Source organism: Plodia interpunctella, chromosome 12, assembly GCF_027563975.2.
Source record: "Plodia interpunctella isolate USDA-ARS_2022_Savannah chromosome 12, ilPloInte3.2, whole genome shotgun sequence".
Lineage (NCBI taxonomy): Eukaryota > Metazoa > Arthropoda > Insecta > Lepidoptera > Pyralidae > Plodia > Plodia interpunctella.
This window is the reverse complement of record NC_071305.1, coordinates 9754159-9768152: the sequence shown is the minus strand read 5'-3', so window position 1 is coordinate 9768152 and position 13994 is coordinate 9754159. Positions and strand designations below refer to the sequence as shown.

At 34.0% G+C, this 13994-nt stretch overlaps 1 protein-coding gene across 9 annotated transcripts in view; it reads right to left on the bottom strand.

Moving 5' to 3' along the window:
- The window catches only part of LOC128674221 (uncharacterized protein), a 334397-nt gene that overhangs the window by 99717 nt on the left and 220686 nt on the right, over positions 1-13994 (bottom strand). For 2 of the 9 annotated variants that reach the window (XM_053752670.1, XM_053752672.2), the window contains exon 2: positions 8286-8733. The exons of the other annotated variants lie outside the window; for them this stretch is intronic. In XM_053752670.1, the coding sequence (XP_053608645.1) occupies positions 8286-8375 (90 nt within the window). In that variant the 5' untranslated portion in view covers positions 8376-8733. The remainder of the gene's footprint in view (positions 1-8285; positions 8734-13994) is intronic. 9 annotated transcript variants of the gene reach the window in all.

The following is a 13994-nucleotide window of genomic DNA, read 5'->3' as shown; positions in this document are numbered from 1 at the left end:
TTTTCTCCGTTTCTTACTCAGGAGGTATTCCTCGGAGCGCACCTGTTTCGAACAACTGAAGGGTACGCTGCGAGGACAAGGTGAGCTTAAATATTGGTGCGTTTCAAGGTATACCTATTCCACATCCATCGGAGCCCTGGGCCCGCCACCCTACTTCTTCCATCTCTCGCACTTTCTACGGTATTCTTAGCTGTCAGATCAGACAGCCAGGACCAGATGGAAGCGGTATAGCCAGACATTTGTCTCATTAATTTGCAGGTTCACGCAACATGTAGCTGTACTGGCAAAGACAAAGAGCTCCAGCAGTTTGTCTGCCATATCAGAGACACGAAGCCAGTCACTTGAACTTATTAAAAAACAAATAGACGTTTAAAAATTCAATTAGCGTCAACCTAGCCGAGCTAAGTGCGCCGTTTTAAATTAAATAATTAATTTTAATTAGATTTTTCTTGTTTGGTTCTCTGTGTTCTAGAAGTTTCGTGCTTCGTGTCTTTGTCGTAAAACTAATAAGACTTATTAGTATAGATACTGACGAAAGTAGTCTGTTGATTTAATATATTTTTGGATATTTTATAATATATTACTTACTAGCTGCGCCCTCGAACTTCGTTCCCGTGGAAATTTCGGGATGAAGTTATAAAATCTTACGGTGAATTATTTTGGGAATATGCAAAAATTTTCAAAGAAGGATATCACCAAGAAAACAACAGATAATTTCTCAGCGGTACATCGCTAGTCATTACTAAATTATGATCGCATCGCAACTGCAGTCGAGTGAACTTTACTACGACACGTTTTGTTTTTACGCCCATTTGTTCATTTGCACCCTAAACAAAACGCTTTCCTGACCTTATTTCATAACATTGGAAATTTACTTTCCCGCGTTATTATTTATTGCGGGCGTAATAACTTTTGCCCGGGTTTTGTTTGTGCCAACTCGTTACAAGATCTCAAACAGTTTCGGAAAGTCCATTATTTATTCATTTTAGATTTGTCGCCTGTTCACGCGTAATTGAATTTTTTAATCATCCGATTTCGGTGTTCGCTTTTTTACCGTGTACATAGTGTTGTAAATAATGATAAAATTGTCCTTTATTGTAACCAATTATAAAAAATAGAAATGAAAATGTATAGAAGTATGTAATGATATGTATAAATAATATTTAAAGTAGGTTTTATGCCCATGGTATTTTTTAAAAGTAAACTTTATGTTTTTAATTGTGTAATTCATTTAAAATAAAAAGTCATTAATATTAGACGTACAACACAACAAAATCATCATATAAATACGAAAGAAAAGATGTATGTTTCTTACTTTTTCACGCAAATTCTACTGGAAAGATTATTATAAAATTTGGTACAAATGTAGAATATATAGCGTACTTTTTATCCCAAAATTCCCATGAGAGTGAAGCCCCGGAGCGCAACAAGTTATAACACAATTTTTATCTTTGTTCCGACAACAGATTTGCAATTTTGTCACTAAAAGCCAATTAAAATTAACGCAGTTAATAAGTTTATTGAAAAGTAATTAAAACTTCCGACTCACTGGACAAAATTTAATCAGGTTTGTGCAAATTAAATAATTTGGGAGGTGAATAACATATTTTTCATTGTCGAAAATATTTACGAAGTGTTCTTGTTTAATTTATACAATTGGCAATATTAATAAAATTAATAAAATATATTATTATAATATTTATTGGAAATCAATACCAAATACCGTAGACGCAAATGTGCCCATAACGCTTGCGGCATTGTTTAATAATTATATCAATGTCTTTTTTTAAGTTTACTTTTTGTTTTGCGCTTAATGATTCAGTTACATGGTCAATTTACCATATTGTTGCATACTTATTAACTAAAATATTAATTAACAAAACTCTATACAGGCACTACACATAGCCTTGATTATAGTATTTTCTCATCACCTAGAGTGCGTTGCACATACAAAAAAATCATGCGTTCCATACAAAAAGATGGGTCGATGTGCAAGGGCTAGTAACATGCAAATATACTCAAGTAAAACCGGACCTGAGCGCTATTGAAAGCTCTCTCAACAACATAAAGTTCAATAAGCTCTCCAGCACACTAAGTTTATTAAGCAAACTACTTCACTGTCTTGGCAAAAATAAAAACAAAAAGCTCTCATCAGCTAAAAGCACTAAAAGCTCTTTCCAGCGAAACAACAATTAGGGAATTAAAATATGAATATAACAATTTAAAACAAGTGTTTTATGTTGATAAAGTTTACCAACAAAAAAAAAGTTGTATTCAAGTACTTCAAATGTCCAGTCTGACGCAAAAAGGTGAGATTGATGTGATTACAGGGTACCGTGGCAAAAAAACCTAGGACACAGAGTATGCAACGCGGCTGTGACGCCCAGTGTGTTGCAGTATCCATAAACTGTGGTGATGACACATGCATTACCACCTTGGAAGCACAAACTTCTTAAAAATGCACTTTTTAAAATGTGTCCCACTTTAAAAGTGAGCCGATCAAGTCTACGCGGGTTTATATCCATAATAATACATTTATTATTCGTCGCTTTAGACTTCTTAATTTTTAAATGAGTAAATTTTTGTTGACACGTGTAAATATTTATTTACTAAAATGACAATGTAAATCCATACTAATATTATAAATGTCTGTCTCTCTGTTCGATTTCACGACAACGATTTTGATGAAATTTGGTATGCACGTAATTAAAAGCATTTTTCAAAAATCATCCCACAAATGACTATAATGGGGGTGATAGTTTGTATGAAAATCATATCTGTTCCGCCTTCGCGGATAAATTCACGCGGGCGAAGCCGCGGGCATAAGCTAGTTTTACATACGATTACCAGCAACATACTTCTTTATACTTTGGCTATACTTTGACAAAAAACATCAAAGTCGAACCAGTTATTCAGAAATTAGACCTTCCCAGGCACTTTTGCACGTCAAATTTTATGTTACATAGTAATTTCTCGAAAAGCTACAAACTATTGGCATTTCCGAACGATTGCAGCTGAGAAGAAATGAAGAAACTCATTTCAACAGTGTTAATACTTATTAGCAACTTGCTTTGTAATTTTATCGGCATTCATCATTACTTTTAATTGAACACTTTTACTCGACAGTAAATCCAGTAGAATGTAAAAAGTATCCTATATATAGTAGCATTGTTTCTGAATGTAACATTACGCAGATGAAATAAATAAATAAATAAAAAGACACTCGTCCATTAAAATGTCGGGCAAAATTAAAATTGAAAACGGACGGTCCACGATTCCTGTGATCGGCATTACGAGCGCAAAAGGGAGCAAAATGTTTGTTTGAAAGCCTGACGATCCGACGATTTGCACACCGCTCTCATTTGTAAATAAATACATTTTGACAGGTCCAATTTTCGCATTTAAAGAAAATATTGTCATATCATTAGCAGGTGAATTTTTGAATGTACATACTTTCTATACTTTTTTGATATTTTATCGCTTTTCTATGGGAAGTAGCAAATGATATGACTAAAGAGAAACCATTACTCTGAACAAGAAAATCAATCACAAATATCAGCATTTTATAAAACTTGTAAAAAGCAAACAATATTTATACTTTCGGAATTGTAAAACAAAATCCACGAAGGAATCTAACGCTAACTTTACAACTAATAGAATTTATCTTCATGTGATCCCGCCCTAAAATAGGACCATTCCCGTCGATGTTGTTCGAGGGATGAATAACATTGCTAATGAGTATCGTCGTCAAGCAGGCGGCCAGTCGTAAAATCACATTCGAAATTGTAAGATTTATTTTTTGATGTCGAAATGTTACTTTTTATACTCATACGGGCTCAAACGGGCTACGCGACATCACAGCCCCGAATATCGCAGTAACACGCGAGTATAGGAGAAAGTTTTATCTATAAGCCGTAAAAAAAACACATGCCGATTGCAGGTGCGCTAGACACAACATGCCGCGAACAGCTTCGAGCGTTTTTCACCACTGTGTTTTTTTTAATCAGGCGACGACAAGTTTTTTTCTTTTTTTAACGAGTTCGGAAATTGAGGGCCGTCTGCGAATCGATACTAAATGCTGCGATGAAGAGGGATGTTCTAGGATATTGCAATATCTCATATGTTAGGGCTTCGAATGTAATAGGAATGACAGGACCTGATGAAGATATTTCTAATATAGGTCTTTTGGGGGTGTTTCAGTTTTTCGTGTTTATATTTTCAATAATTTGAGAAAATATTTTCAACAGGAAAGTGTATTTTTAAAATTAATATGATGAAAACCATTTTCAAAAATGAATTTAACAAGTTTCGATTTTGAATTTACTTATGGGGCTCGGCTTCATTGCTCCGTTGCGACTACGTTGCACCACTACAATGGAGTAGTGGCAACGCGTTCCGTTAATTTTTTTTTCACGTCAATGTCATAAATTATTTGACATTAACATGCGTCGACGTATGTCAAAACTCCATTCAATTCCATCGACGAACGTGAAAACAACGGACCAATCGGGCCGAAACCTTATATATGTTTTATACTATCGAGCAATCAAAGAGATAAGCGGCCCTCCTGATGGTAAGTGGTCACCGTAGCCTACACGCGCGCTGCCAGCCCTGAATAAACCTTTTTGAAGAACTCCATGTTGCAGTCTCTGGCATGTTGAGTTATTTACAAATCAGACCTAGGTTTAAATAGCTAGGCAGACATCGTTAACCACCGAACGTCGTGGTTACCGGTTAAATCCAGTTTGTCTTGGCTCAGACGTCGCTATGTATCATGGAGTATTTGCCCTGTTCAACCTTGTTAGCTACAGCAAATATGTAAGCCTCGGCGAGTGTGTTTACTATTGGTTTTATTACATTAATTTACGTCGAAATTGTGGTGTGAAAAAGATGGAGTAGGAGCCAGAATTTCCAATTTTTTTTAATCAATGTGAAAATTAAAATACTATTTTGTAGATGCAGCATGCTCCTCATTTATTGATTTTTGCCTACCCATATTTGGAAAAACAGGTTAGGTACCTGTTTTTCCAAATATGGCTCACGTTTTTTACAAATAAATTTTTGGATGGAGCATTCATAACCGGAGAGCGTGCATGAAGAGCGTGGTGAGTGTAGTAGTAGCGAATGAGATTTGTCAGGATCGTGGTGAGTTGAAATCACTAGTCTCTGCTAAAATAGACGTGACAGTAATATAATTTACGTTTTGTACATTTACTTTTATATATATAACATATTTTTTGACAATTTTCAGTAATTTTATTGAAATTATTATCGATTTTTTATTACTTTAAATTTTGACATTTTTTAAAAATGATGTGAATTCGTCCTCTTAATTTTTAATATAATATAAGACCTATATTTTTTAATTGACGTCCTTGGAGAAAAGGCTGCGGTGAAGTTTGTTGCGCCGCTTCTTCTTCACCTTAGACTTAGTTTAAATAATTTATGACGTCAATAAGTGATGTATATCATCCTATATTCAATAAAGAATTTTGAACTTCAAATTGAAGTATATTCTATTCAAATTGAATAGAATATGTATTTTTTTCTTTCTAGTAATTTAGAGCAAAATATATATGTGTATACCAATAACTATCCTCAACATACCAACAGCTGATTGCACGCTATGATAATTAGCCGTTATCTATGTGCATGCAAATACGACAGAAGCCGCGGGATAATTACATCGCGATCACAACACCGAACACACACACGAGAAATATGACAAAGTATAAAAAATTAAGGATTATTTAAAAGTAAATGATCAATTTGTGTAGGTATTCAGTTTAAGGGTGCATGCGTTGCGTTTTCCTATGCACGTTAAAGTTAACGTCAAAGCTGACGAGGTGCAACTCACCCTAGGAATTTGCGAGTAAAATGTTGAACATATTATCACTTATTCTCCGTTTGAATTTTCCAAAAGATTTTTTTGAAATATAACTTGTGTACATAATATTATAATAACGGGACTTAGCACGGACCTCTTTTGTTTAATGTTGTTGACGTTTCGACGCGCTTGCAGTCGCCGTGGTCACAGGTAATAAAAATGCGGGACCAACATTTTTATGATTAATATAAGTAGTGTGTGTTCAAAACGCGAAAGTTTAAAAAACATAATTTCCTTATATTCTATCACTGGTTATTCTGTGCGAACTATTCCATAGCGTCGCACAGAAACTGTAATGATAAATGAAATCCGACCACGATCCATCATTAGTCATGTTTGCGTCAGGGTTTTATTTATTTACACCATACCTGAAAACAGATATATTAACCTTTGTTAATACAGGTACTAGCTGCACACTGAGGTGTTACCCGCTAAACTATTTTTTTTTAAATACTTAGGTTTGTATACAGCGCTAGTTTATAAAGCGCTATTGACTATCAGAGTTTTTGACCGAATAATAGGGGAATACTTTCTATTATAATACTTATACTTTCGGGACAAAAGTGTTAATCCTAAGTATCAGCTACCTCAATACCAAATTTCATAAAAAATTACCTAGTCGTTTGAGCGTTATGAACAAACATACAACCCTGTGTCACTCAGGAATGACGTTGCTTCCTACTGGTGGAAAAGTCAGGTTATTATAACAACCTAAGTCATGAATTAATATAGCATAATTTTTATTCCGATACTAGCATATAGGGACCAACTCTGTTTGAATGAGTTTCTTTCGGCATTTCTTCTCAGCAGTGGTCGTTCCGAAATGTTAGTAGTTTGTAGCTTTGGTAAACATCATTTAATTTAGATTATGACGTGAAAAAGTGCCTGTGAAGGCCTAATTTCTGAATAAATGATTTGATTTTGATTTTGATTTTGATTTTGATTGCATAATATAGATCAAAATAAAAACGCCATACTAAAATAAACAAATATAAATTTAAATAAAGCATGCATTGACGTCACGAGAAAATTTAACATTTACACATAAACTTTTTGATGAAATTAACGTCACAAAATTATTTTCGCGCCACTACTATTCGTATTTATATATTTGCAATAAAATGGCCGCTATAAATGTACAGTTTTAACGAAGAATTACAATCGTGTGTGTCAGAAAAAAATAATATTAAATTTAATAAAACAGTTAATTCATATAACCGTTAACATTTAGTCAAGACAATAAAAAGTCCAATTTTAAAATACAATTAGTATTTAGTAACTAATTCAAGGGAAAACCTAAAAATTTTGGAATTCCGGTCCAGTTTTCTAGATACACTAACTGCGTTAATAATGCAGTAGGTGTATCTAGAAAACAAAAGATTTTTATAAAACCTAAAAGATTTTTAATAGATAACTTGCGTAATAACTTAAGACAGAAGGTCCCTTAAGTAGGGACTAAATAAATTAATCTACTTGGTAACATGAATCTCAAATTTTTTTACGGTGGCAACACTGAGCTGCGAGACTCGGGTTTTTACAGCGTGTTTTTGATGGCATTCATATAACCGTTAACATTTAGTGAAGACAAAGAAAAGAGTTATTTTTTTTCTCAGGATATTTACCGGGGTGAACATGCATTATTTTACCATGAACCGAGTTTATGCCCCTTATTATACGGCTTTTATGAAGGAAATCCCTGCTTTACATATATTTGCATAGTACTTTTACTACTACGAATAATCGTATTATATTAGTTCGTATTTGCATTTTAAAACCATCAAGCATGGATTTTTAAACGAGAGTTAACCTATTAATACGAGATACAAAAATGGATTTTGGGGGGTATTTCTATTGTGTTTGAGTAAATATATTGTTACAAGGAGTAATTACATAATATTAATTGATAAGTATTGTATTATGTCTTACAGCACATGTGAAAAATAATTCTGAAAACTGTAAATATGTACGTACGTATGTAACAAAAGAAGTGAATTTTACGGAACGGTTGCAGGTGTTCAATTCGCATTTTTTTTTTGTAACAGTCGAATAACACGTCTAATAAATAACTTATCTAACTAGTTGGGGTGTCCTATAAGAGCTAGGGCTTGCTTGATAAGTTTTCCTTTCCTGATATTTTAATTTGATATTTTTAATTTTGTAAATCATTGACTTATAACAGGGTTTACATATTACCTGGATCATAATGACCGAGGTGAATTACCTTACTGTACATTGTAAAAGGCAATAAATACATTTGAATTGAACTGAATAAATTTTATAGCCAAACGATGTTCGCCCAAAAACAAATAAATTAAAAAAAAAATCCGCGAGATAAAAAACAAATGACTTTTCTTCTTCAACTGAAAAGAATATATAAAGACTTTAAAAAGAAACTTACCTTACGAAGCATCTCCTCCAGCGAGTCCATGTCGGCCGAAGCGGGCTCGCCCCCCGCGCTGCCGCTCACACCGTTATTGTTATTCGTCATAGGTGAGCCGCATTCGAACACAATCACACCACATGTGACCACTTCACCAAACAACACGACACCATTGATTGGAAAATCACGTGATTTGCGTTTGAAGCCACTCCGAATTGAGTGTTCGAATTTTAATTTTAAAATGTCTCACATATCCCGTTCCACATCAAACGTGTTCGAATTTTAATTTATAAAATTGTCTGAAGTATCTCGTTTGAATTCACTTGAAATTTGATAGATGTCGCTCGTTCGAATTTTAATTTAAATAACGAATCGTTTCACAAATCGCGCACTTTTTGGTATATAGTACTTAGACTAGATTAATACTTAGATTGGACTAGATATTCGGAAGACGAATTTTGGTAACCTGAAATTTGAGGAGATAAATCTTTATGAACAACAAAGGATAAAATCTTCCCGAATAAGGGAATTTCGTGATGTAATTGAATGGGACTCAGTGCCGAGACTGGAAAGGCTAACGCCAAGTCAACAGATTTCGGTGCTCTGATGAAAAAGAAATGTCACAATATTTACTATTACGAAAGAACTTTTGGGAATAGGGACGATTCCATTCGGGAGCCGAAACTGGCTCTTGACGAAAAATGAAAACGTATAGCAAGAAATGAGAAATCCTTAAAAAAAACAGGAAGTGTTCCCTCACTTCTGATTTTTTTAAGTAAAACAATGCTAATTTGTCTTTTTAATCGAACTCAATCGAACAAATTTTAAATACGATACGCTTAATAAAAATAGACATGATGGCGGTATAAGTAGTCGTAAAAGTCATGTCAGATGCCTTTAGGCGACTTGACTAAAATCTGACACCAGTGTTAGCAAAAACACACTCGATATGATGATGATGAGTAATAAAATACTTAATAGTTATCTTATATCACTATGATACAACTGCAATGTTATCGAAACATACATTAACAATGACAAGCGAAGCAACCTATGAAGGTATTGTCCATAGAACAGATTTCATAGCATTTTTCGAGTTAGTGTGACCACACAGACAGCTCGGTCTGCACAAACAGAGATAGGGTGGCCACACAGAAGGGCCAGCGCGTGACTTTGCATATATTGCCGCTCCTGCTTCAATACACCGATTTCCAGAACAGTCAACAGCAAATTTAGGTCGATATTTTTTTGCAAAAGGGGGACTCCCTTTCTTATTATTTTCGAATACGTTTCAATGAATTATAAAAGGAATGAAATCAAGTTTACATTCTGTGTGTAGTCCTAAAATACAAGTCATCAAAAGCCATACAGAACTCACAATCACAATCATCAACAGCCATTAAACGTCTCCACTTTGAAGGCACTGGCCTGATACAGAACTAAATAAATAAAGAAGAACAAATTACACAGATTTAGTTAGCCTCAAACTACGTTCGTGACGTGTTATTTTTATACTAACTCAACGATATTCTGCTTCATAGGATACCTACCAAGAACTAACACGTAATATTAAAATTATCTAGAAAAATAAAGTAGCTAGCGAGAGCAGAAAAAATCTTCAGTTACCTTTACGTAAAAAAATATATATATTAGGACAAATCACACAGATTGAGCTAGCCCCAAAGTAAGTTCGAGACTTGTGTTATGGGATACTAACTCAACGATACTATATTTTATAACAAATACATATATAGATAAACATCCAAGACCCGGGCCAATCAGAAAAAGATAATTTTCCATCATGACCCGACCGGGGATCGAACCTGGGACCTCTCGGTTCAGTGGCAAGAACTTTACCACTGCGCCACCGAGGTCGTCTATTTTTTTATACGAATAACGTAAGCAGTAAGCTTTTATCAGAAGATGAAAATGTGTCAACATTTTTATAATTCGAATCTCATTATACGAAATGATTTATACTCCATATTTCTGAACCAGTTTTAGGTGAAGTACAAAACAAATTTTAATTAAATTTCGCGTGTGGTATCCATCCAAACGGAGATAAACACAAGCAATTATCCGTTAAGGCGCAGATTGATGGATGAGTTTGTATAACAAATACACTCATATGTCTAGCTTGCACGCTATCTCATATGGAGTGATTGCGTAGAGCGCGCGAAATATATGGAACTGTGAATTCTAGCAGGAAATTTCGTGGGACTTGTTATTTATAGATAAGTAATACTTATAGCGCACATAATATTGTATGTATGACCCATGTCTGACAAAAATAAATATTATGAATAATGAATTATAATTGCGTGTGGTTCCACGCTAAAATATGACAATTACATGTCTCCTACGAGACGACTAAGGGTTACACAGCCTTGGCAACTGACAAGCAGCAATAGATTTGGCTATAATTGTTATAATAGCAATATCTTAACATTTTTAAGGTGTATTCCTTATAGAAATTATCGAAACAATAAAAACGCATGTTAATCTTGGCCAAAATCAAGCACTTGATAGGGAAACAATAAATCAATGAATGTATAAAATTAATTTCTATTATTAATTTATATTAGGTGAGTGTATATTCTATTAATTAGATGCACTTTATCGCACCACAATGCTGTTTCTGTCTCTCTTTGGTCTCATCGTTCACTGGCAGAGAATGCTATAAGGTGTTAAGTCAAACATTTGCACAAATTTTTTGTAAGATTGTGCAATACAATTTTTAAAAAGTAAACCTACCAGTCTCCAGTTCTTGCCATACTTAATTCTGAAGAAACAATAACTGATGAATAAGGAGCATGCTCCAACATTGTACACTATACTCCCTCTAAGGCATCTCCGAAACTCCCATTTATCCTAAACAAATACACGTTAATTGTACTTTTAGATTAAAATGGTTCTTCTATTAAAACTTGGTTTATATTAAGGGTACAGTTAGAAACACAGTAAAGTTAGTTTACTTTAGCAGGATAAGAAAGGGATAATATTGTGTTTACAATTTTTATTACAATATAAAATAAGTACATTGAACCTTTACTACTTAGATTAACCGGTAGGATAAATTAAGTTGGAGCAATGTAACGTAATAGAAATCTACAGGAAAAAATTTACATAGCACTTTTTGGACGACTGCGGAAAATTAATGTTCCTTTTTCACAATATTTTTTATTAAGAAGTTGAATTGGAATTAGGAAGAGTTGTATTTCATTTACTAAGTAAATTGTAAATGTTCGGCTATAACAATCATCCTGTTATGTAATATTATTTTAATAAACACGAAGATAGCAAGAATGCAACAATATAACTCAGGTGAGCTGAACTGAGCTAAGCTCAGCACGCGAGCGCAAATAAGCCTCCAGCTTAGCTCGCTTATATAGCTTGTTTATAGCAGTTTTTGCTTGCGGATTAGCTGTAAATGAGCTGGTTGCTGCAGTTGGAATACATTTCAATATTGCGTAACCACATTAATGGTTTGCTACAAAAATAAGCAGAAGGTAAAGATTTTACTTTCATAAGTGAAGTGACGTAGACAAACATTGTTTTTAAGCACGGCTTACCAACCTGATAATATGAACTAAGTCTAAAATGAAACCTTTCATTACGAAAGAAACAAAATTTGTTTTTGAAATTAGCACCGTTTTTTAAGCTAAGTAAGTATATTAAACGGTTCTACAATTTCAATATTATCTATTACAGCTAAAACGATCTATTTACTATTATAGGATACTTCCCACTATCTCAAGAAATCAGTTGTGTGTACATAAGATAATTATGTTTATTCCATTCCACCCTGCATTCTCCCCAGCATCGAGCTCACTTGTTTATCTGTGAGTTGTTTTTAAATTTACATGAATATTTCGTACTTTATTAAATGGTTACATTTTTAATAATACAAAGGTCTAGTCTATCGATAGAATTTTGATATTTTGCAGCAAAAATAATATTTCCATTTGTGAAATCATTGCTATTCTAGATCCTGGGGGGCCTACAATGAAACATAAAACACGTAACACGTCATTGAGTACACACGTACCCTCTTTTTTTACACGATGCGTACTCGATATACTCATTGGTTACGTGCTACGAGCTTGTATGTTTCGTCGCAGGTCTCCTGTTCACTTTTGCCTATGATTTACATAATTAGTTTATTATTTTTCCTATTTAAACATTGAGTGTATTTAAAATAAATATTTAGATATTTAAAATTGACGACCTCGGTGGCGAAGTGGTAAAGTGCTTGCCTCTGAACCGAGAGGTCCCGGGTTCGATCCCCGGTCGGGTCATGATGGAAAATGATCTTTTTCTGATTGGCCCGGGTCTTGGATGTTTATCTATATATGTATTTGTTATAAAATATAGTATCGTTGAGTTAGTATCCCGTAACACAAGTCTCGAACTTACTTTGGGGCTAGCTCAATCTGTGTGATTTGTCCTAATATATTTATTTATTTATATTATTAGTAATTTATTTATTTATATTATTAGTAACTATGAGTCCAAATTTTTTTTTATGGACTGCAAACGAATAAGCAGTCATCTGATGGTAAGTGATCACCGTTGCCCAGAAACAACCTCATTATCAAGGGCATCACAGGAGCGCTGCCGACCTTTCAAGAATTTGTATAGTAGTTTTTTGATGGTTCCATATATCGTATCGGATTGGGAATACTGCCGTAGAAATAATTAATGGTAAATTTCCCGCCTGTTTCCAGTTACGGTGACTGGTGAATTAATCTAGACTTAGTATTAGGCTTCGTTGAAATGTCCACAAATGGCAGACGTATTCTATTTTAACCCCCGACGCAAAAAGAGGGGTGTTATAAGTTTAAATCTATTTGTGTGTCTGTCTGTGGCATTGTAGCTCTCAAACGGATAAACAGATTTTCGTTTAGTTTTTTTTTGTGTCATAGATAACTTTATCCCGAGTGTTCTTAGCGTGAAAATCAAAAGTTGTAGCGAAGTGAATATTGAAAGACGGGGTTTTTTTTTATTTGTCTGATGAATAAACTTGTTGCTTGAATTGTTCTAGTGCAAGTCGATCTATTTATTTAAAACCTAAAAGATTTTTAATATTGATATGATAATAACTTGCGTAATAACTTAAGACAGAAGGTCCCATAAGTAGGGACTAAATAAATTAATCGACTTGGTAACATGGATCTCGCAACTTTTTACGGCAGAAACACTGAGAGAAACACTCGAGACTTGGGTTTTTTACAGCATGTTTTTGATGGCATCAATATTCTCTCATCTCTCCTGCGTTCCACAAAACTCTGTACATTTTCATGGGCCAGTCGTCTTCAATAGTAGTAGTGCAAATTATTATACTCCAAAAATTGTTTTCAAACTTTTACAATAAATTCTCCGGGGAATTTTAAAAGCAAGCAACATTGTATATCCTCAGAGTTGAGAGCTAGATTTCAAATTGCGTTTTCTCTACAACCCGTACCTCTCCCTTGAATACCTATGAAGCATTCGAATAGCTATGACATATACAGAGCGCGCTCTATGAGACGCTTATAGAATGGTCGAGATCGATTGGATACAACTTTGACAGATTAAAAATTTAAAAATTTGCTGTACAAAATAATATTTTAGGAAAAAATACGTAATATGGATAAAAGCTATAATAGAACGTTCACAGCTATATACAACTCATTTTCATCTAGATGCAAATAATTGCATTATGGGATCTTTAAAGCAGCCACTGTT